The sequence below is a fragment of the Tetrahymena thermophila genome, assembly GCF_000189635.1.
Source record: "Tetrahymena thermophila SB210 genomic scaffold scf_8254786, whole genome shotgun sequence".
Classification (NCBI taxonomy): Eukaryota; Ciliophora; class Oligohymenophorea; order Hymenostomatida; family Tetrahymenidae; genus Tetrahymena; species Tetrahymena thermophila.
In genome coordinates, this window is record NW_002476542.1 from 256,697 (window position 1) to 280,881 (window position 24,185).

Below are 24,185 nucleotides of genomic sequence, written 5' to 3' on the forward strand. Positions count from 1 at the left end.
ATAATTTCAAATTATAAAGTGTCTATAAAATATTTATGTTTTTTCCAGTAAAAATTTAAATGTTTGACAAATGTCCTTAATAAAATTAATATTATTTAAAAATGAATTCTCTGATTTAAAGTAACAAATTATCAGGATAAAATCAAAACATGCTTTTATTTATTAATTATTTTTAATAAAAAATTTAGAAAACAGACCATTAATTATTTTGTTATATAAGTAAAATATGCAATTAATATGGAAACAACAAAAACCCATATTTTTAAAATGGGCATAATTTAATAGAAATCTCTTTAAAATGTTTTTTTATTTTTTAGGGTATGATCATACTATTTGATCATGATATATTAATAAGATTGATTTTTGCTTTTATGCATTTAATAATAATAAAATAAAAATAAATGTGATAAAGTAAGCACTTATAATAATTAATTTAATTACACTTTTAAATAAGTTTTTCAGTAGTTTCTATAAGAATTATTTAATGCAAAAAAAGTTGAAGATAGATGGTTAATATTTATTTAAAAATTTAATGGAATTTTCTTTTCTTTCAATTGCTCGGAGTTATTTTGGCATAAAAATGCCCTAGCTTTAATATTCAACATAGTAAATTGAAGAAATAATCATTTTGATATTTAGTATTTTATTATATTTAGTGCCTCGTTACTTAGAATAGAATATCATTACTAACTTTCTAAAGATACCGAATACGAATTTACTATTGATTAACACATTATCCTAAGAGTCAAGTTAAGAATAATCAAGTATAGTATATTATGATGATCTTTCTAAGAATTTTGACAATATTATTAATGCTATTAAGAGTAAACAATTATTTTTTATTTTTTTTTACTCATATTTTTATTTAAAAAGCTGATTACATCATATTGTAAATGGAGTTTGTTGTCAAAACTAATTAAATTCTAATTGTTAGTCCTAATTAGCTTATCACTGCAAATGTTTACACACTCTAAAGACTGAATTATCTAACTTTCAGATCTGCTACAGCTCTTAGTTTGATTTAAGGCACAGATTTAGCAGTCCTTACTATATAAATATGTAAGTTTTATATAGTAGACGTAATTTAACTAAAGTAGATATTTTCTTAAGACACATGCTATTTTAATTATAATCTTAATAATTTACTTTAATTTCCAAAAACTTTCTTATTACAAAATGATTTGCTACTAATAGCTTTAAAAGATAATTAAGGTTTCTAGGCATGGTCATTTAATATAACAACATAGTAAATCAGTTATCATAATTACTTACCAGAGCCATGTAAATTCTACTTATTCATATGAAAAATAACCAATTTTAAATTTTTTTTAGAAAAACAAGGCATTAACACTGCATACATAGATATCGATATAGCTTTAAATTAAAATATTATATTTGCTGTAGGTAAAGGTTACTTAATAAATATTATGTAAATCATAGATTTAAGTACAGGAAGATTTGAAATATTACAAAGTTTAAGTATAAAAATGTAACTAAACAAAAATAAACCACTTTTTTAATTTAAAAAATAGTCTTAATGAATGCAACAGATGACTTCTTAAATGTCAAACTTATTAAAACCGGATTTTTTTCATTTTAAAAATAAAGTTTATTTCTTAGTGACTCCAGAAATATATTTAGATTAGATTTTTAGATAAGCATGAATCAATCTAAATAAAATATATATTCTTTGACCTATCAGATGGCTAATCATCCTTTTCCTATATAGACTGAAGGAATATAGTTTACATTTTGGTATTATTTGTAAGAAAACAAATAATTAATTTTACCACTGAAAAACAATATTCTAGGATAGTCTTACACATTTCTTTATTCCTATGTTGACAATACATTTACATAGCGTTAGTGTAAAGAAAATATTTTTAGAAAAAAATTTAATTTATTTTATAATTATTAATTTTAATTTATTTTAATATTGAATTTTATTTTATCATTTTATCAGATTTAATAACCTTTTTCAAAATAATTTAAAATAATAGATTATACATCTACTGGTTGGGCAAAAATATTTTTAATTAATTTGAATCAAACTTATTATTATGTAACACCATTATTGAACACAGTTAAAGTAACTTAGGATAAACCTTCTGGAAATATAGTTTGGTAGGTTTAATACAACGAGAATATTATTAATAAATAAAATAGCTTTATTTAAATCTAAAACTATCCTAATGGATATATAGTTTTAGTGGGTTCACAAATGATGTATTAAATTGAGATTTTTGAAACTTAAAATAAGAAAGTAATATAATTTATTGCAAATAAATAATTGTTAAAATCTTTATAGATATTAGATTTAAGCTCATTGAATCTATCTATAAATAGAATTAGTTAGGTTATAGTCTCATTTTTAGATTAAAATAAATATCTTTGGGTAGTGTTTGGATTGCCATTTAAGGATAATGATGAAACATTTTTATTTTGGATAATTGATATTTGGAATTTGAATTTCTAAACTTTATCTTCAGACAATAGCGATGATAATTTAAATTAAACATGCTATGCTTTATATTCAGATCAGAATAAGTAAATAGTTGGAATAGATGTATTTGCAAACGTTTATGTTTGGAATTCATAAAATATTACTTAATTTAAATTTAAAAAATCAATTAGTAAATATTTTATTTCAATAATCATTAAATAGTATTAAATATTTCTTTAATAAATAATAAAGCTGCTTTTTAGTGCTATAATTCTCCTATAGGTTAATTATACAATAATCGCAATATTATTTATTTGATAGCTGTTTGTGATAACTATAATGTTATAAGTTTTAACCTAAATACTGGAGATACATAATTATTAATTAAAATGTCTTCATCATCAAATCATGTAAACTCATTTGAGGACATTTAGCTTATTGGTTTTGGTGAAAAAGATACAGGAAATGTCTATTTATTTTAATTTGATCAGGTCAGAGAATAATTTAGTTTTTTTTTGCAAATCTAAACTGTAAAATACAAAGATGAAACAATTAATCTCACTTATTTAGCTGATTCTTAAATTCTTTTCATTTAATATTACTATAGTAATTATTTTTTTCCTATTGGATCATGTTTAGAAGATATATAAAATTGCTTAAGTTGTGAGATGGATTTTTATTTTAGTTCTACTGAAATCTAATAATCAAATAATTTATATGGACTAGGAACAGCTGAATCACCATTTTAAAGCTCAAAAAATTTAATTACTTCCTTTTTACAAGTAAATATCACTTTTATATAAATTAAAAATTAAAACCATAAAATTTCTTTTATTGAAAAATCTCAAAAAAAAAAATTAATATTCAATTTTAGCACAAAAATTTTCTTTTAATAAATTAACAATGAAAATTATTATGATATTTTTTGAAGTTAAATAAATTCAATAATAATTATTTTTATTATAATTAAAATAATTTATTTATGAAAATAAGCTCCAATAATATTGTGACCTAGTTAATTAAGTCTAATAGATAAATATAAAAATTTATATAAACCCAAGATATTCATTTCAAATATTTTAAGAGCTGATAAACATTGATTTTGGGAGTTTAATTAATTTGACAATTTAGAGCATTGATTAATAAATATAAGCTGAAATCAGTACTATTAATATTTTAGAATTTAAGTAATTTAAGATGTTAAAATTATAAAATTTAATAATATAATACATATTATTGTAATAATATGATTTAAATTCCTATTGTGGATTAAAGATAACAGATGTAGTTTAATGGGCGATCATCGAAAATATCAATTATAATTAACAGTTTGATGGTTAGAACAATAATTGCTATTCTTTGTATATCAATAATTCTTCTGCTATAATTTAAGACATAAATATATCGTTTGTTGATTTCTCAAACTTTTAAGATTTAATTCTTGTCAGTAACTCAAATCAGGTAATATATTTAGTCCTTAAAATATAATTAATATATTTTATTTTTAAATAAAAGATTATTATCCAAAATTTTACACTTTAGAATTCTATTCTAAATAGTTATTTTAGCATATTAAGATAGATGAGCAATACAAACATAACAATCAATCAAATGGTTATTCAAAACAACACATGTGATTAATAGTAAAATTCAGGTTCTAATTTTGTTGGATAGTTATTTTAAGCAGGACAGTTTAATGTTAGCAATATATAAATAATTGAAAACTAATTTTGTAATTAATAAATATTTTCAATAATTTCAAATATTAATCAACAAAATATTACGCTATAACTTTAAAATATAACTATAATATCAAATATATTTTATACAACTGCTCCATATTTATTACTTAATGCAATTTACGCCTTTAGCCCTCTTCCTTAGCATACTCTTCTTGTGAGCAACATTTACATATTAGACAATTAGTATTTACCAAATTCATAAATAAAGTATTAAAATGGTTAAAATACTACATCACTAATATTGATAGATAATATCAAGGATATTAATATTTAAAATATTATTTATAAAAATTAAAATGAAATAGCTTTTCTGAAAGCTTCTTATGTTGAAAATAGTAATCTATATAATATATCATGTTAAAATGATGCAAAATATTTTAATAGCACTATTTCTAATTATTATGCTGGTTGTTTGCTATTTAAAGAAGTAAACCAATTTAGTCTAAATATATTTAATTCAAGCTTCATCAATGCCTCTGACTAATAAATTATAAGTATAATAAACTAAAACTATTAAAATAACATAATCTTGCTAACCAATATAGAAATATTTTCAAGTTTCTTTACATAAACATTATCTAATTCTTATTCTAATCCTGTATTTATATCCTCTGACTATAGCTCTTAAATAGAAATATAGTCTTCATATTTTCATGATAATGTGCTCTATGGTTATATTAATGCTTAAACATAATCTACGACTGGTATTTAACTTATCAATTCTTTAGGAAGCAGTTTAATTTAAGAAACAAGATTTAATAATTCTAAATCTAACTCTCTCTACAATTTTATATTTGTTCAGAGCAATATCTTGATTATTAATAATTGCTCGTTTTCAAATTCTTCTTTTGATTTATTAGATACAACTAGTTTGCTTATTTAATAAGGAGGATGTATAAGAGCTAAATGTAATACATTTCAGTTATCACAGTCTAAGTTATCATATTCAACAGCTAGTATAGCTTCTTTTATATATTTGGAATCATTGAGCAATTAAATAAATAGTTTGATTTCTTAATCATAGTTTTCTTAAGGATTTTCAAATTCAGATGGAGGTGCTATCTACATAAATTCTCAAAACTCAAAAATAAAATTTATCATTGTTAGATCAAATTTTACTGATGTTTATACTTTTTCTCAAAACTCAAATATTATATCCATTCAGTAATTTACATTTTCACAAAAATTTATATATATTTATGAGCCCAAACCCAAATTGAGATAATTATTTATCAATCATAACTGATTAGATTTTATGCAATAATTTTTTTGATTGCACTCGCAATTATCTTAATCTGGACTCAAAGCATATATTTATAATATTATTTACTTATTTATGAAATATATCATTTCTCTTTTTTTAATTATTTTTTAGAAACCAAAATTAAGGAACAGCAGACTACTAAGATAAATTTTCTTTTGTAGATATTAGATTGACGAATGTCTTAGGGGGCATAAATACTAAATTTTTAAACGTCTAATACTCTGAGGTTTTATTTTAATATATCTATGGGAAAAATACAGAAATTAAATAGTTTCCTTATATATTGGCTTAAATGGCAGGTTTTGAAACTTTTTACACACCAACTTTAATATAGGCATAATACTCGAATATTACATTCAGGGATACTAATTTTTTTAACATAACTTCATCAGATCATTCTATCTTACCACTTTTAATATAATCAGTTGACTCAATTGTGATAATAAATAAACTAAATATTTCGTAATCATATTTTTGGATAAGTTTAATAGATGCTGCTTATTGTCAATTATTCATTAGTTAAAGTAAATTTAACAATCTGTCTACTGTAAATAGATCTCATCCTTAAAACTATATGTCTGTTTAATAAAGTTATGGGAATTCTTTGATTAAGTTAAATGCTTCGTAATTAGAGATATCAGATTAAACATTTTTTAACTAAATAATATGCAGCAAAAAGTGTTATGGTTCTAGCTTATCTTTAGTAAACTCTAGATTCAATATCTCAAATACATACTTCACAAATTCATAAGTATTTAATATAATATCAATTAAATTTATTAAAGTATTTTTTGAAAGGCGTTAAATGGAGGTGCCATTGCAATATAAGGAGGTAATGAAGAAAATATAATACAAGACTGCAATTTTAACAATAATTATGCAATTAATGGCGGAGCAATTTACTTAACAGCTAATGAAAATGATGTAATTTAATATTATTTAAAAATGAATAATAAAATATTTTTTTTCTTAGAATATATAAACTACGATTGTTGATTCAAAATTTAAAAATAACATTGCTAATACAGGTTATGGAGGTGCTTTATATATAGAGGTACTTGGTACAAACTTTATTTTAAGTACTATTTTTATTAATAGAACAGCAATCTAAAGTAATTAGGCAAATATAGGTGGTGGAATATACAATTAAGGAATCAATCCTAAGTTTTATTAATCTAATATTTCTCACAACTAAGCATATATATATGGAGATGATTAATTTTCATATCCATCTCAGCTTTATCTTGTTAATTATTACAATTTTTCATCATATAATAATCAAAAAATAAAGATCAATAACTTTAAAAGTGGAAACTAGATGCCCAAACTCATATTTTAACTAAAAGACAGTAGCTATAAACCTATAACATATATTAATTAATAATAATAACTCACAGTAAAAGCTTAAGTTAGTTCAAAAACTGTTAATTCTTCTTTATATTACTTCAGAGGAAATACATCTGTAAATATTGATCCTCAATAAAATGTATTTGTCTTTGAATAAATAGATTTGATTGGTATTCCAGGTTCAGATTCAATTCTTGAATTTGTCTCTGATTCTATAAAAGTTTTTAATAACGATACACAGAAGTATGAAAACAATTATACATTTGAAGTCAATGTTAATTTTAGGAATTGTGTTTATGGAGAAATCATCTATAAGTATAATAATTTTACTGAGTGTTAAGTATGTGATGATGAAAAGTATTCGTTGGACTTTTAAGAATGTTATTCTTGTCCACAAGGAGCAGAATGTCATAATGGAGTTGTTTATCTTTAAAATGGATATTGGAGAAAAGAAGATAAAAGTATAGAAATTATTTAATGTCACAACTTATAGTAAAATTGTGTAGGAAATTCTTTTGGAAATAGTGTTTGTGTTCAAGGAAATATAGGGCCTTTATGTGAAGAATGTGATGTAATTTTAATTTTTATGAATATTTTTTGATTAATTTTTTTACTTAAGATTTATGGCGAGTTCTGGGGGAAAAGCTATACAAGATCTAATTAATATTAGTGTCAATTGTGCCAAGAATTAAAGTATAATTCTTGGAAGATAGTTCTTACATATATTTGGATACTTTTCTCTATCTTTTTTACAGTACAAGATCATGAAAACTTCTTTTTAAAAAATATTTTTATAAATAATATACGAAGATAAAGTTAAAAGCTAGGTATGTAAAACTTTTAAAAACCTTCTAATTCTATGGTATTATCATAATAAAGTTAAAAAACTCTTAAAAGTATTAAAGGAGATATGTCTGCTAAAAACTATATTAAAATATTTACAAATTATGCTTAAATTGTTAGTTAGGCTGTAGCTTTTAACCTAAATATTGAATCATGTAAATTAAATCAATATTATTTGACTATTCTCTATTATTAAATAACAGTTAAGTTTTTTTTATTTAGAAGATTTATTAATATTTAAATAAGTTTCTTAATATTAAAAAATTTATTTTTTTCTTAATAAAATTTTTTTAATTGATATGACTTAGATTTGATTAACATCTTTTCATTCATTGGAGCTCCAATAAAAATATCAACAGATTTTCTTAATTGCATAATTAAAGATTTTAAAACAAATATACCTTTGATTTACTAAAAGCTCATATTCTCATTAATTACGCCTTTATTAATTTTGATTTTGTTTATTTTTGGATTAAAATTAAAATAAATTGTCTTTGAAAAATCAGTTAAATTTAAGATTTATCAATTTTATACAGGATCAATTTTCCTTTTTCTGTATCTTTAGCCTGATTTAGTTTCTTAAATGATTAGTCTACTTTCTTGTAGATAGATTGGAAACAACTCTTACATACTAAGTAACATTAACTATACATGTAACTCTGATCAGTATAATTTTTACAGTATGAGCTTAGTTTTTCCTTTCCTTATTTCATGGGTGATAGTAATTCCTTTTATTTTATTAGTACATATTTATAGAAATAGATCAAAACTTGATAGCCTATTTACTAATATGAAGTTTGGGTTCTTGTATAGAGAATATAAATCTAATGTTTATTACTGGGAGTTTATCAAAATAGCTCAAAAATTATCCATTATACTTGCTCTTAACTTTTACTATCAGAATGTTGTTATTAAAGGATTACTTGTTATTTTGATAATAACAGCTTATGGAATAATATCAAACAAATTAAAACCTTACAAGGAAGATGAATAAAATTATATAGATAGCTTATCAACTAAAGTGTGTGCTTTAACAATATATCTCTGCCTATTAATGTATTAAAATGATTACAAATATTTAGTCATCATATCAGTTCTAATGATATTTATAATTAATATTTCTTTCGTTTGCTTCATATTAACAAGAGTTTTTCATGGATACAAATAAAAAATTTAAAAAATATTTGAGTTCTTAACTATTAAAGTATTTAAAAAGCAAAAATAATAATAAATCAGCAAGAAGTAAATAAACCCTAAATTGAGGGAAAAAATAAGAAGATCATTAATAAATTATTGCTATTTAAGCCTGGATAAAAGATAGGAAATAATGTTTTCAGTATTAAATAACCAGATAAGTAAATATCCAATTTATTTATTTTCATAAATTAAATGATTTTTTAAATTAGGTTAATAATTTTCAGCTATTAAAGCATAACAAAATATCTAGAAACTTGAATAGAGCTAAAAATAAGAATTCAAATTTGAAACTTAGTCACCTTATATTATTCCCAATTAAAATTCTCATTCAACTTTAAGCATATTCAAGCTAAATGAAACTTAAAATCAAAGCGATATTATTTCTTAATACTAGAAAGGTAATTTTATATATGGATCCTTTTTAAAAATAAAATATATTTTTAATAAATAGATCAGCTGATAGGATTAAAAATTAAATCATCAAATAAAAGATAAAGTTTTATAAAAAAGTAAAAAAACAAAAACTTATTTGACACAAACTTGAGTTAAGCATAGTCAGAGTCATATCCTGATGACATAAACGCTATTTAAATGATGGATTAAAGCAATCCAAATTTTTTACCTTAATTCATGTAAATATAATAAACAAATTCATTGAAATGATATCAAATTATGGAATAAAAATTAAATTAAAGTATTAATTTATTATAGTTTTTTTCTGATTATTGATGTATGTTAATATAAAATTATATGTTAAAATATTTAAAAAATATTTAAATTCTCTTTTTTTTTATAAAATTATATTCCTCTATTAAACTTCATAAAATAAGATTTTAGAATAAATAACTCATTTTTTTAGTAAAATTAATAATATTTGTGGATTACATATGAATAATAAGAAGATTATTTAATTATATATTTATATTTTTTAAAATAAAAACCTAAATGAATATTTTTGAAAAAATTTTTTACTAAAGTGTATTTGAAAATTTAGTCTGTGTATTTTTTATTTAGTTTTTTATAGGTATATTTTGTTGAAGTAAAATTTTCTTGATAAAAAGAGTTATAAATAGAATTTTTAATAAACCAATCTTAATTTTTCAATGGTTGGTTTTATAATATTTTTTGGTGGATATGATAGTTGTAGTATGAATTATTTTTATATTATGGTTCTAAATTAATTTTTATTTTAATAGTATGCTTGTAATATATGTGGCTTTTGCCCTTGTTCTCATTTAAAAAAAAAATTTATTGAATGGCCAAGTTACTCACCGGATTATTGGGGATGAATCAAGCAAAAAGTATCAAATATTCAGCCAATATCTATTCCTAATTTGAAAAAATCTTTAAGATTACATTCGAAATCGATTAATTAATAGTTTCTTTAATTTTATTTAACTAACTTCCAGAAAGAATCAATTAAGGATTAAAATTTAGAGAAAACAAGAGAAGTGTTTTTAGAGACATTTGAATGAGAATTTCGAATTCAATACTTTTAATATTTGATTTTTCTTAGTGATATAATTATGAATCTCTTAAATATAATTAATAATATAATTACTTCTATTAAATAAAACATCTTATATAAAGAAAAAAAAACTAAATAATTAAAAATAAATTTAATCAATAATCAATCATACTAAATAATTACCATTATTTTAAATATCATGCTAAAATAATCAATATTTTATTATTTTTATTTTTTTTATCAAAGTTAATTTTTATATATTTAAAAATACATTATTTCAAAAATATTTTACGTATTATTCAATTAATTTATCTTTTAGTTATTTTATTATAATTCAAACATAGTAAAAAATATTAATGAATCAAAATATGCTATAAAAAATAATCAGTAAGACTTATTAAAAATTTGTATGAATCAATAGGAAAAAGCTAATGATTCAAAAATAAAAATTGTGTGGATTATTTTGTAATTATTACATATAAAAAGAAATTTTCTGGAAAAATTAGGAATAGTTAGTTCAATTTTCCTTTTTCCTTTGTAATTAAAAGATATAAATATGAAAAAAAAAAAAGTAAAATATTCACCACATTAGATTAAAGAAAAGATAATAATAAAATAATATCCTTAGAAAAATTTCACTTTTCTAGCTTCATAAAAAACAGATAAATCATTTATAATAATCTTAAAATTGTAAAAGAGTTAATATTAAAGGAAAAACTAATCAAAATAAGCTTAAGAAAGAAACAATAAAAAGAAGAAGAAGTAAATAAATTAACTAATTAATTAATCATCTTTTATTTATTGAAAGAAATATACTAATTAATATTTTTGAATAATTAACAATAAATAAAAGCAAGTGAAAAATGACAAATAAAATTCTGTTACTTTTATAGACTATTTTATTTAAATTGGGAATTTTAATTTTGGCTTAAGCATAAAAATGCCCAAATTTTTAAGTTTAGCAAAGTAAATAAACAAATTTTTATCATAATAAAATTTTTATTTCTAATTATAAATAGTACCTAAATTTTTTGAGTCTTAATACATCATAAATTACTTGAAGATACCAAAAACAAATTTGCTTTTAATAAACTCAACAGCGAAAGACTAAAATGGTGTTGCTATTACCAGTGTTGTATATTATAATGATATTTCCAAAGATGTTGACAACACAATTAATGTTATTAGGCGTAAAATATGCTTTTATGAATTTTCAAATTAACTAATTAAAATATATATAAACAGCTGATTATACAATAGTTTAAATGGATTTTATTGAGTAGACAAATCAGATTTTAGTTGCTAGCGAATAAAAATTGATAGTTGCTAACATATATACATTATCTATAATAAATCATCTTATTATTAGCAATTTAAAGGGAATTAACTTAATTTAAGGAACAAATTTAGCTTTTGTAACAACATAAACTTGCAACATTTATATTATAGATGTTATTGAATTGAATTAGGTATATTTTAAAGATTCTTGCTATTTCAAGTATGATATCTATAATCCTCTTTATTTCCCTAAAATATTCTTTCTCTAAAATGGTTTAATCTTTGTAGCAATAAAAGATAAATATGGCTTTCAAGCTTGGTCATTAAATACTACAACAATTGCTCTTGAATATCATAATTATTTGCCAGAACCATGTAAATTTACTTTAACAAAATGAATTGTTTTTGAAATATAATATTAAATAGAAGGAAATCCTAGTTCTACTTAATATATAGACATAGATGTTGATTTAAATTGGAATGTTATATATGCTGTAGGTTAAGGTTATTTAATAAATATTATTTAGATTGTAAATTTAAGAGAAGGAAAATTTAAATTGCTGAAAAATTTATGTAAAGAAATACATATTTATAGAGCAATTAATAGATACTAATTTTTTATTAAAATAGAACTGATGGATTCTACTAGTGATTTCTATAATGGAAAATTAATTAGAGGTATTTCCCAAACATTAAATAGCTAGAGTCTATATCTTACAGATACAACTAAAATATTCAGATTAGATATTTAGATATTTGGAGATTTTTAGATATAAAAAATAGATTCTTTAACTTATGAAATGGCTTAATAACCTTTTCCAATATCAATCGAAGCATTCTAACATGCAAATTGGTACTTTTTAGAAGAAAATAAGGTTTTAGTTTTACCTGTCCATAATATTTTTCATTATGGAGGTATGGAGTAGACTTATTCTATTTTCTACTCATACATCGATAATACTTTTTAAGTTCGTTAATGTAACTAATTATTAAAACTTTTTTAATAAAAAGCATCACAAAGAAATATCCAAAAAAATTTTTACTCCATTAAAATATTATGAAAATATTTAATTCTATTGAAATAAACAAAGATAATATTTATGAAATTATGTTTTTAAAAAAAGATTATCGAACTACAGGATTTCCTAAAATTTTTCATAGAAATTTTGATAAAAAAGACTATTACATTACACCAATAACCAGTTATGTTTTTGCTTCTGAGGACACACCTTAGGGAAAAGATGTGTGGACATTTAATTTAGGTAGTTAAATCAATGGAAAAGAAAATTGTTTTATCGAAATTGCAAACTACCCTAAAGGATTTTTTTTATAGATGAATAACAATAATTTAATACAACTCGATGCGTTCGGTGATTATTATTCAGTAAACATTTTTATAAGAGTAAAAAGAAAATAAAATAATTTTTTTTTTGAAAATTAGTATATGGATATAAGTTATTTAAATCTATCGTTTGGTAGAATTAGCTAAACTTAAACTTCTTATTTAGATTAAGAAAAGTACTTGTGGATTCTTTTTGCTTTACCTTTCAAAGATAATAATGAAAAATTTTTATTTTGGATTGTTGATTATTATCATTGGAATCTTTAACAATTAGTATCCAACAATGATGCTGATAATTAAATTCAAACATGTTATGCACTATATTCTGATAAAAATAAATTAATAGTTGGGTTAGATGTGCTTGGGAATGTTTATGGCTGGAATTCGTAAAACATTACTGAATTTAAATTTAAGAAATCTATAAGTAAAAATAATATTTATTTTTTGAATATTTGAATATTGCAATTTTATTATTTAATAAGCTAAATATCAATGCTTCAATTCTACTATTGGCTAGCTATACAACGATGATAAAGCCCTTTACTTGGTAGCAGTATGTGATAATCTGAATTTAATTGCTTTTAATATAGATACTGAGGAAACGTAATTGTTAAAGTAAATGTCCTCTAAATCGTTTAACGTTAATTCTTTTGAAGAAATTCAGCTTATTGGTGTTGGAGAAAGTGATACAGGAAATGTCTTTTTATTTACATTCAATCAAAACACTCAAAGTTTTGAATTCTTTTTATAATTTTAAACAATAAAATAAAAAGATTATACCTTAAATTTATAATATTTAGCTGAATCCCAAATGCTTTTTATTTAGTATTTTTATAGTATATATTATTTTCCAATTGGATAATGCTTATAAAATAGATAAAATTGCCTAAATTGTCAGATGGACTTTTACTTTAATTCTACTGAATAATAGCTTTCTAATAATCTATATGGATTAGGAACTTAAGAATCTCCTTTTGTAACTTCTAAAAGCTTAATAACATCCTTCTTATTAGTAAATTAATTTATATTTTTAGTTTTTTATTTTTTTAATTTGAATGTAGAAGTAACAAATTTTAAAAAAATAAAGATGTAGCAATATAATGACCTAATATTTGGTGTTTAAAAGATCAATGCTACTATTTATATTTATCCAAATTAATCTCTTTAAATTATATAAGAGCTTATTAACGTGCAATTTGGAAATATTATAAATTTGACAATTAAAAGTGTTGATGAATCTATTTAATCTGAAATAAATACTTATGATGTTTTAGAATTTTAGTAATTCAACATTTTAAGATTATAAAATATTATGATAAAATATTTAATATCATCTAAGAATCTAATCTCTGAATGTGGATTAAAAATAACTAAAATACTTGACACGGCTTATATTGAACATATCAATTATAAGTAGTAGTTATCATAATAATAAGATCAATCACAGTAATATAATTAAATAGTTACTTGCTATTTTATGCATATTGATAATTCTTCAGTTATATTACAAAATATAAATATATCATCAGCTAATTTTTCTCACTTTGAAGATTTAATTATAGTTACTAATTCAAATTAGGTAAATCTTTTTATTAAACATAATTTATTTTAAATTATTATTTTTTCAACAATTAAAAGATAAGTCTTTAAAATTTTACTCTTGAAAATTCAATTTTAAACAGCTAGTTTAGTATTTTAAGATAAATAAGCGATACTAATATTACAATTAATTAAATGTTTATTTAAAACAACACTTGCAACTTTGAGTAAATTACCTATTCTGAAAACGTAGGAGAACTCTTTTAAGGAGGCTTGTTTAATGTGAGCAATATGCAAATAAAAGGAAATATATTTTGTAATTAAAAGGTTTTTTCAACAATAACTAATGTCAATTAGAAAAATTATATTTTATCCTTTTAAAATATTACAATTACTTAAAATAAATTTTATACAATGGCATCGTATTTATTTTTTAATGCAATCTACACATTTAATCCTTTACCATAGCACACTCTCTTAGTTAACAATGTTTAAAACTCAGAAAATTAATATTTTCCTGATGATAAAACTTATAAAAATTTATTAACAACTTCTCTAATTTAAATAGATAAAGTTTAGAATATTATTCTAAATAATATAACTACTTAGAATCAAAATAAAATATCTTTCTTAAGAGCTTCTAATTGCCTAAATAATTAGCTTTTTAACATATCATGCACAAATGATTTTTCTTTTTTCTAAAATACAGATATAAATTAATATGCTGGATGTCTAATATTTACTGATGTAAAAAATTTTAGTCTAAATATGTTTAATTCAAGTTTTATCAAAGCTGTTGACTAATCTATTATAAATGTATAAAGCTAAATATATGAAAATGTAACAATTTAAATGACCTAAATCAATATTTTTAATAGCTCATTTTATCAAACTTTAACAAATACCTATTCAAATCCTATTTTTATATCCTCTGATTAATACTCTAATATTAAGATATTGGATTCATATTTTCATGATAATATACTTTTTGGCTTTATAAACTCTCAGACATAATCAACTACAGGTATTCAGATTATAAATTCATAAGGTGACAATTTAATTTAAGGTACTAGATTTAATAACTCAAAATCAAATGCACTTTATAATTTCATGTTTGTGTAGAGTAAAAGCCTATTAATAAATAATTGCTCATTTCAATATTCTTCATTCGATTTGCAAGACACAAATACTTTATTTGTATAAGAAGGAGGATGTATTAGAGTAAAAACTGTGACACTTTAGTTATTAAATACCTTTTTATCTTAATCAACATCAAGCTTGGCCTCTTTTATATATATTGAATCATAAATAAATGAGATCAATATTATATTATCCAATTCTTCATTTTCTTAAGGATATTCAAGTTAAGATGGAGGAGCTTTCCTCATACATACTTAAAATTCAAACATTAAATTATTAATAAATAAATGTAATTTTACAGACATATATTCTTTAAATGCAGGATCAAAAGCTATTTCAGTTTTGTAATTTTTAATTTTAAAAATAACTTTAGTTTTTATTAATAATATTTTTTTAGTAATCAAGCATAGGTACAAATAGAAGCATCTTTAAGTATAAATTTAACAGCTATCATCTTAACAAATATTTTAGGAAACACTGATTCTATATTTTTAAGTGTCAATTAATCATAAGTTAATGTATAAGGTTTAAAAGCATACAATTAAAAAACTTAAAATTATCCTACTTAATTCAATAAAAAAGTTTTAACTTAAAATTTATAAACTTCCACATTAATTTATGCAGAGAAATCAAATATAACTATAAATAACACAAACTTTAGTAATTTATATTCATCATACCAATCAACATAACCTCTTTTAATAAAATCAATAAACTCAAATATTTCAATACAAAAAATTTAAATATCTTAATCTTTTTTTATGCCAAGCTTGATTGATGCAACTTTGAGCTAAGTTATAATGAGCCAGGCTCATTTCAGCAATTTATCTTTGGTTGTAGAACATAGAAATCTTTAATAGTAAAATATAAAGTAATAAATTAATAGTAACTCTTTGATAAAATTAAACACATCAAGCATAACTATTAACGATAATTCATATTTTAATGAAATTATTTGTTTAAATTGTTAAGGCTCAAGCTTATATTTAACTTACACTGCTTTCAATATTCAAAATACTTGCTTTAGATCTTCTTAAGTAAGAATTTAAAGTTAATTCTTAATAATTTTAGATAATTTGTTTTTTTTCATATTTGCTAATTTTTTTAATAAATTTAAACTTAAGGTATTAAATGGAGGAGCTATTTTAATTTAAGGGATAACTCAAACTAATAATCTAATATTAAATTCAAATTTTACAAGTAATATAGCTACTTATAGTGGTGGAGCAATTTATTTAAAAGCATAATAAAACGATGTATTTAAATTTAATTATTTTTTTACAAAAAAACATTATTTTTATTATGATATACAGATTTTTAAAATAATTATACATGAATCTAAATTTGAAGACAATTTAGCTGTTAATGGTTATGGTGGTGCATTTTATATTGAAACTGAAGATATGAATTCTGCATAATAAGTTTTTATTGTTAACAAAACAATTATTTAAAAAAATAAAGCTTTTATCGGTGGTGGCATTTACAACTAAGGAATTAATCCTCAAATCTATTAAAGTCAAATTTAATTTAATTAAGGATAACACTACGGAGATAACCAGTTTTCTTATCCTACAGAGCTGCACCTAGTCAATTATTATAATTTTTCGAAAGATTATCCATAAAAAATATCTCTAAATAAATTTAAAAGTGGAGATAAATTCCCTAAATTTATATTTTAATTGAGGGATACTAGTTTTAAACCTATAACATTTACAGAGGGATAGCAACTAACAGCTAAAATACAAATAAGTTAAAAAACACAAAATTATTCTCAATATTATTTTAGAGGTAATACACTATCAAATTTGGATCCTATTCAAAATATTTTTATTTTCGATTAACTTGAATTGGTTGGTATTCCATCATCTGATTCAGTTATCGAATTCGTCTCAGATTCCATAAAAGTCTATAATAATTACACATTAAAGTTTGAAAATAATTATACCTTTGAAGTCTATGTAAACTTTAGGAATTGTGTTTATGGAGAGATTTTTAATTAGTACAATAACTACAAAGAATGTTAAACTTGTGAAGAAGGTAAGTATTCATTAGATTTTTAGGGATGTTACTCTTGTCCATAGGGTGGAGATTGCCAAAATGGTACTGTTTAACTTCAGAATGGGTTTTGGAGAAAGGAAGAGTATAGCATAGAAATAATTTAATGTTACAATAGATTGCAGAATTGTGTAAAGAACACAGAAAAATCTTTTGGAAATAACATCTGTGTTACTGGAAACATAGGTCCTCTATGTGAAGAGTGCGATGTAATCAAATTGAAATTTTTTTTTGTATTAAATTACTTTATTAATTTTAAGATTCATGGTGAATTCTGGGAGTAAAGTTATACTAGAACTAACAATTTTTAATGTGGACTATGTGAAGATTAGACTAAAAATTTATTTAAATTAGTTCTTACATATATATGGATACTCGTATCTATCTATCTTACAGTCAAAAGCGAATAGAATTTATTCTTATAAGGTACTTTGATTAAAAGTATTAGATATAAATAGAAATAATCCTAAAAACAAAATATGTTATCTTTTGATAAAGGAAGAATTCAAATAAGTAGGATAAGTAATTAAAAATAAAATGAGGTAAATCAGCCATCTAAAAATTATATAAAAATACTCACTAACTATTTCTAAATAATTAGCTCTGTTTCAACTTTCAATTTAAATATTAATTCAAGTAAATTATTTTTTTTTTAATCATCAAATTTTTAAATTAAGTATTAAATATTTTAACTTTATTAATAGGGTTGGTAGACATTTCCTCATATTTAGGAAATCCTATAAAAACTTCAACTGACTTTTTAGAGTGCCTACTTAAAGAAATAAATACACATATTCCATTAATATACTTAAAATTGATATTTTCTTTAACAACACCTCTAATTATTTTGATAGTGTTTGTAATATCCTTGAAAATTAAGTAATATTTAGTTGAAAAATCTAGACGCTTTAAATTATACTAGTTTTACACCGGTTCAATATTTTTATTTCTATATCTCTAACCTGATTTAGTATCTTAAATGATCAGTCTGCTTTCATGTAGGCAAATAGGAGACACATTATATATACTAAATAACACCACTTATGAATGCAATACAAAGAGTTATAAATTTTATAGTATAAGCTTTGTGCTACCTTTTTTAATTTTATGGGTTCTAATACTTCCTCTTTTATTGTTAATTTACATTCTTAAAAATAAGGTAAAGCTTGATAATTTATCTATTAACATGAGATTTGGTTTCTTGTATAGAGAGTATAAAAACAATGTTTTTTATTGGGAGTTTATCAAAATAGCATAAAAAATATCAATAATAATTGTGCTTAACTTTTATTATTAATACACCCTTGTTAAAGGTTGTATTGTCACATTAATAATAACTGCATATGGAATTTTAGCAAATAAATATTAACCTTATGAAGAAAGTTAATACAATTAAATAGACAGTTTATCTACTAAAGTATGTGCTTTGACAATATTTCTTTGTGTATTTATTAATGGAAATGAATATAATTATTTAATAATTATTTCATTAATCACAGTTATTATAATTAACTTTTATTTCAATTTGGTGATTTTAATGAAAGTTTTAGAAGGTTATAAATAATATTTTTCAAAAATTTGCTCATGGGTCAAAAATAAAATATCTTTAAAAAATACAAGCGAAAATGATAAATAATAAGGAAAGGAAAAAACAGTAAAGTTTATAAAACCTGAATTGAAAAAAAAAATTTAAATAGCCTTAATTAAATATACTAAATTAAGTTAGATCAAAAGGTATGAATTACTTTTGTCATAGCAGCTAAATACTGAATAAAGTAAACATATTTTTTAAATCTTTCTTTAAAACTAATTAAAAATAAATAGGAAAATAAATAGTAGCTTAATAAGAAAAATAAAATAATTAAGAATTTGAATAGACTGAAAAGTCGTAAATTAAAAAGCATTATCTTTCTCCTTAATAAAGTGCTAGCTAATTATCTATGTCACCTCTTAGCAGTAAGATTAGTGAGAACTAAAGCTAAAATATTTTAATTACTTAAAATAAAATAGGTAAATATAATTATTGTTTTTTCATAAGACAATTGTATTAGTTAATTAATTAATAATTATTTACATAATAAGATAAATTAGTAGAAATGGAGTTTAAACTAACGAATTTCTAATCGAAATTTGAGTAGGAAAAATCTTATAGGACTTCAAGAAAAAATAATTAAAATCCATTCTTAACATGTTCTAAAATTAAGAAAATAGATTATGAAATGGAAGAATTTCCTTAAATATTTGAATCAAATAATTTAGATAGATTATCTTCTACAAATTCATAAAATAAAATTAGATATTAAAAATGAGGTTTTATGTAATATAATTTTAGACTAATTTATATTTTTTTATTTTGTTTGATTAAAAGAATTGATTATTTATTTGATGGTTTTTATTTTAAATTAATTTTTTTAATTTCTTAATCTATTGATCTCAAGTTCATTTAAATATGAAAATGTAGATCATTTGTGACACACTAATTTATATTTAATGTACAATTATTAATTTTATAAAATAAATTAAACCTAAAAAAAATATCCCAAAATATCAAAATACTAAATCTAAGGTAAAAAACATAAAGTATTGACAGCTTTTATTAATCAAAATTTGCAGTATATTAAAATTATTTATTTATTATTTCAGATACTTAGGTTAATGAAAGACAAATAATTTTTGGTCGAAAATTATTAATTTTATAAGCTAAATTTATGTTTTAGAATATTTTTATACATTTTTAGTAAGTAATATTTCATAAATGGTTTATATATAAATAAAATATGAAGTTTAAAGGATTTATTTATATTTTAATATATTAATGTGTTGTGTTAGTTATTAATTTATTTTTAAATTTAAAGCAGTTTCAGAATTTATTTATTTAATTTTTTATTTTAATTTTTGTTGATTAATATTTTTATCTTCCTAAAAATTAATTATTTAAAATTTTTAGATAAGTTATGAAGAATTAGTTTTCTAAAATATTTTGCATAGGATTGCTCAACTTTCAAATTTAAATTAATTTATATCTCAAAAATCGTTTTTAGGTATAATTTAGTTTCCTTGCTTAATGTAGTATCTATTGAATAATTCACTTCTATAGAAATCGCTATTTTTTAAAAAATAAAAATATTAGGCAAACGTTTGAATAATCTGTAAAATAAAAAATCTTACTCGAACTTTTCAATTTTATAGTCTTTAGCCTAAAATTCAAAGTGATAAACTGGTATATTTGTCTATTCAATTTGCTTTTTATCTTTCTTATCATCTGCAACATTTTATAAAACTTTTTTCTATTAAAGAGATAAAATAAGATTTGAAAAATAATTTTATTAATTTAATAATTATTTACACTTTCCTTTTAAAGCTTATTTAGTAAATTAAATAGATATTTATTATTATCAGAAGCTTTTGTTAAATAAACTTTAAAGTTATCGCGTATTGTTTTAGCTACGGAGTACTTTTATGATTAAATAAAACTTTCAAGCATAACGTTAATAGCAACATCTATATCTTCATCTCTAACGACTTCTCTGAGATGCATTTTAGCATGGGCTTTTAATAAAAATTTTTTTAGCTAAAATAATAAAATTGAAAATAAAAATATTACCTTCTGCCATTCTAATAATTGATTCAATATGTCTGACTGCAATAGTCATACCTCCAGAAATAGTTGATTATTAACGTAAGTCAGAATAGAATTTTTTAATTTTTTCTTTTTTAATGTCAGCTAACTTAGGATGTATTTTTTAACGAGCATACATAATGTAGTTTCTTAAAGTTTCATTAGGAATAATTTCACCTATTTACTTCTAAGATTCTTCAATAAGAGATTTAGAAAGACGTTCGCTGTAAAGTTCAGGATTATGCTTTTTCTCTTTATGGCTTATTGGGTGATTCTTTATGTGACTGTTGAGTACGAAACCAGCAAGCTTATAATCAAGATCTTTGTTTACTTCATCTTTAATAACGCAAAGGATATCAAAACGGGATAAGATAGGATCAGTAAGATTAACGTTATCCATAAAAGATGCTGATGAATCATATCTACCTTTGACTGGGTTTGCAGCAGCAATAACTGAACATCTAGCTTGAAGATTTGCTACAATACCTACCTTTGAAATAGAAATACTTTATTGTTCCATAGCTTCGTGAATGGAAGTTCTATCGTGATCATTCATTTTATCAAACTCATCAATTAAGCAAATACCCTTATCAGCAAGAACCAAAGCACCACCTTAAAGAGTCCATTCTTTTGTTTAGCTATCTTTCTTTACAGATGCAGTTAAACCGACAGCAGATGCACCTTTACCAGTAGTATAAACGCATCTATGGAAAGTTTTTTCTACACTCTTTAAGAATTGAGATTTGGCAACACTATTATTACAAAAATAATTGATAAGAAAATAAATTCATATTTTTGATAAAATATTTGAAACAAAACTAAAAATTACCCAGGATCACCAAGAAGGAGAACGTTGATATCACCTCTGATTTTGTGTTTTCCTTAAATGTCTTTGTGTTCACCTCCGAACATAGCAAGAGCAAGAGCCATTTTAACATGATCATGTTCATAAATAGAAGGAGCTATGGAATTGCAAATTAATTTAGATAAATTGCTTCTCTTAGAGAGCTTATTAATTTCATCAATGAATTAAGGAGGTAAGGAAGATTAATCACCTTCTCTTACACGCTTAATATAATTAGCTTCTATCATAGTTGAAAAAACAGGGAAACCGTGCTTAACATTTAAAGCATAGTCATATCTATGAACGAAAATACCAGTAACATCAATTTCATCACCAGGACGAGCAACATCAATGTTATCTCCTAAAACGATGACTTCTTTTTATCTAGGAACTCTACCAGGAGGAACGCTACCAGGTGGTTCTTAAATAGTGAGTCTTTAGTAATTTCTATAGATAGTATATTCAGTATCCAAAATGAAAGGTCCCTTAGACTAGCAAACAGGACAAGTACCAAGATTGTGATTTTCTATTGATGATAAGTAGATAGGTCCTTTTCTATCACCACAGCGACAGACATAATAAACCTTCTTCAATTAAGAGAAAATAGCAGAGCGCTAAGTAACAACTGCTCTAACTTAAATCAATTAACCAAGATCTTTATGACGAAGCTTTCTGATATGATCTAAGATTGTGTAATTTTCAATTCTAACAAATATTTCAGGTTGAATATCTTCGTAATCAGGATAAAGTTTCTTGACTGTTTCCATAGCAACATCATTCAAATATGGTAAAATAATTACTGGTTCTGTAACAATCCACATGGCTATAGTTTCATGCTTAGAATTAATGTGATTAAAGTCGACTTCCAAACTTCCTTTGTTCTTAGAGCACATTTCTTGAATTCTTTGTTTGTAAACTAGTTGATCTATTTATATTTAATATTTATTCAATTATGTGCTAATTAAATTAACTTTTTATTTATTTATTTATCAAAATAATAATATCTATTTGCTAATATCAAATTTTTTGATTATTCAAAATTTTCTCTAAACTTTATTTTTTTCCATTACAAACACCTTAATATTATTTATTATATCTAACTAAATTTGCAGAAAAATAATATTATTTTTTATATTTTATGAAAGATTTTTTATTTTTAAACATTTTTTAATCTTTGCTCACTAAATCTTATGCTTTAATTTTGATAGTGCTTCTTGGAGTAAATCAAAATAAATTAAATATTTATTTACTTGAACCATCTTTGAATTTATTGAGGAACTTTCTGAAAGTCTTACGAATATAACGCACAGTGCTCTCTTCCTTAATCCAAACTGCAAGTTTACCTCTAGCTTATTCTCTATCAAGATACTTATCATATTCTCTTTCATCTTTATTTTCTTCTTCCTCTTCCATTTGTTCATCATCTTCAGATTCATAAAGATTATGAGCTTCATAAAATTATCTTCTTCTTTGAAGTTGAACATTTAAGTCTTCTTCGTCTTCTTCTCCTAAATCAAACTCTCTTAAGGCAGTTGGAATTCTTCTTTTGTTGGCATATCTACGTTTTCAAATAATAATTTTTATCCTGTTTTATAGTTATTTTTTGTGCTTACTTTTGATAGTTTCTTTCATCAATTTCTTCTTCAGCTAATCTTCTTTGTTCTGCATCAATATCATCAAAGTCATCTTCATCATTTAAACCATCTATTTCGTATTAATCCAATTCTGGAACAGCTTTGTAATCATCTTCAATATTTTCAAGCAAATCATCACCATCGCCTTCATCAGATAAAGATTTGTCATCTTCTTCTACAATTTAATTTTCTTCTATAGCCTCTTCTTGAGAAACGCTAGCTGAACTAAATTTAAAAAATTAATAATTAATCATTTAATGAAAGTCTTTAAAAAAAGGCAAAAGAATTACTCGTTGTCAGCTACATTTTCAGGAATCATATCTCTACGTCTTCTTCCAGCCATTTTATGAATAGTTTATTATTTTTATATGTTTCAAGCTACTAAATCAGTATGTTTTTTTAATTTTTTGCTTTTATTTTAAAGTCCTTG

The 24,185-nt window shown here is 22.2% G+C and overlaps 4 protein-coding genes across 4 annotated transcripts; 3 read left to right on the forward strand and 1 right to left on the reverse strand. All coding sequences in view use genetic code 6, as the record gives it.

Annotated features, from left to right (window-relative positions):
- Nucleotides 1-484: 484 nt before the first annotated feature.
- Nucleotides 485-7,937, forward strand: TTHERM_00554220 (transmembrane protein, putative; the record flags this gene model as incomplete). Its single annotated transcript, XM_001009212.3, has 14 exons — nucleotides 485-509; nucleotides 657-824; nucleotides 874-1,281; nucleotides 1,363-1,410; nucleotides 1,533-1,868; nucleotides 2,001-2,263; nucleotides 2,309-2,633; nucleotides 2,696-3,225; nucleotides 3,437-3,904; nucleotides 3,959-5,349; nucleotides 5,561-6,200; nucleotides 6,248-6,373; nucleotides 6,423-7,367; nucleotides 7,416-7,937. The coding sequence occupies 14 exons, from the start codon at nucleotides 485-487 to the stop codon at nucleotides 7,935-7,937; spliced, it is 6,195 nt and encodes a 2,064-aa protein (XP_001009212.3).
- Nucleotides 7,938-8,222: 285 nt separating this feature from the next.
- On the forward strand, nucleotides 8,223-9,499 carry TTHERM_00554230 (transmembrane protein, putative; the record flags this gene model as incomplete). The annotated part of the gene is made up of 3 exons (XM_001009213.2): nucleotides 8,223-8,994; nucleotides 9,046-9,234; nucleotides 9,288-9,499. 3 exons carry the CDS (start codon nucleotides 8,223-8,225, stop codon nucleotides 9,497-9,499), a joined length of 1,173 nt encoding a protein of 390 aa, XP_001009213.2.
- A 1,668-nt stretch (nucleotides 9,500-11,167) lies between these two features.
- Nucleotides 11,168-19,967, forward strand: TTHERM_000554269 (transmembrane protein, putative; the record flags this gene model as incomplete). The annotated part of the gene is made up of 17 exons (XM_012795938.1): nucleotides 11,168-11,270; nucleotides 11,324-11,494; nucleotides 11,550-11,957; nucleotides 12,009-12,155; nucleotides 12,213-12,560; nucleotides 12,707-12,966; nucleotides 13,024-13,348; nucleotides 13,407-13,936; nucleotides 14,012-14,503; nucleotides 14,563-15,947; nucleotides 16,001-16,640; nucleotides 16,728-16,859; nucleotides 16,917-17,867; nucleotides 17,919-18,294; nucleotides 18,363-19,433; nucleotides 19,483-19,668; nucleotides 19,741-19,967. 17 exons carry the CDS (start codon nucleotides 11,168-11,170, stop codon nucleotides 19,965-19,967), a joined length of 7,752 nt encoding a protein of 2,583 aa, XP_012651392.1.
- A 715-nt stretch (nucleotides 19,968-20,682) lies between these two features.
- TTHERM_00554270 (MCM2/3/5 family protein) lies at nucleotides 20,683-24,098 on the reverse strand (the record flags this gene model as incomplete). The annotated part of the gene is made up of 8 exons (XM_001009217.3): nucleotides 20,683-20,761; nucleotides 20,827-20,945; nucleotides 21,005-21,207; nucleotides 21,263-22,029; nucleotides 22,107-23,046; nucleotides 23,372-23,679; nucleotides 23,735-23,980; nucleotides 24,046-24,098. 8 exons carry the CDS (start codon nucleotides 24,096-24,098, stop codon nucleotides 20,683-20,685), a joined length of 2,715 nt encoding a protein of 904 aa, XP_001009217.2.
- Between the last annotated feature and the right edge of the window lie 87 nt (nucleotides 24,099-24,185).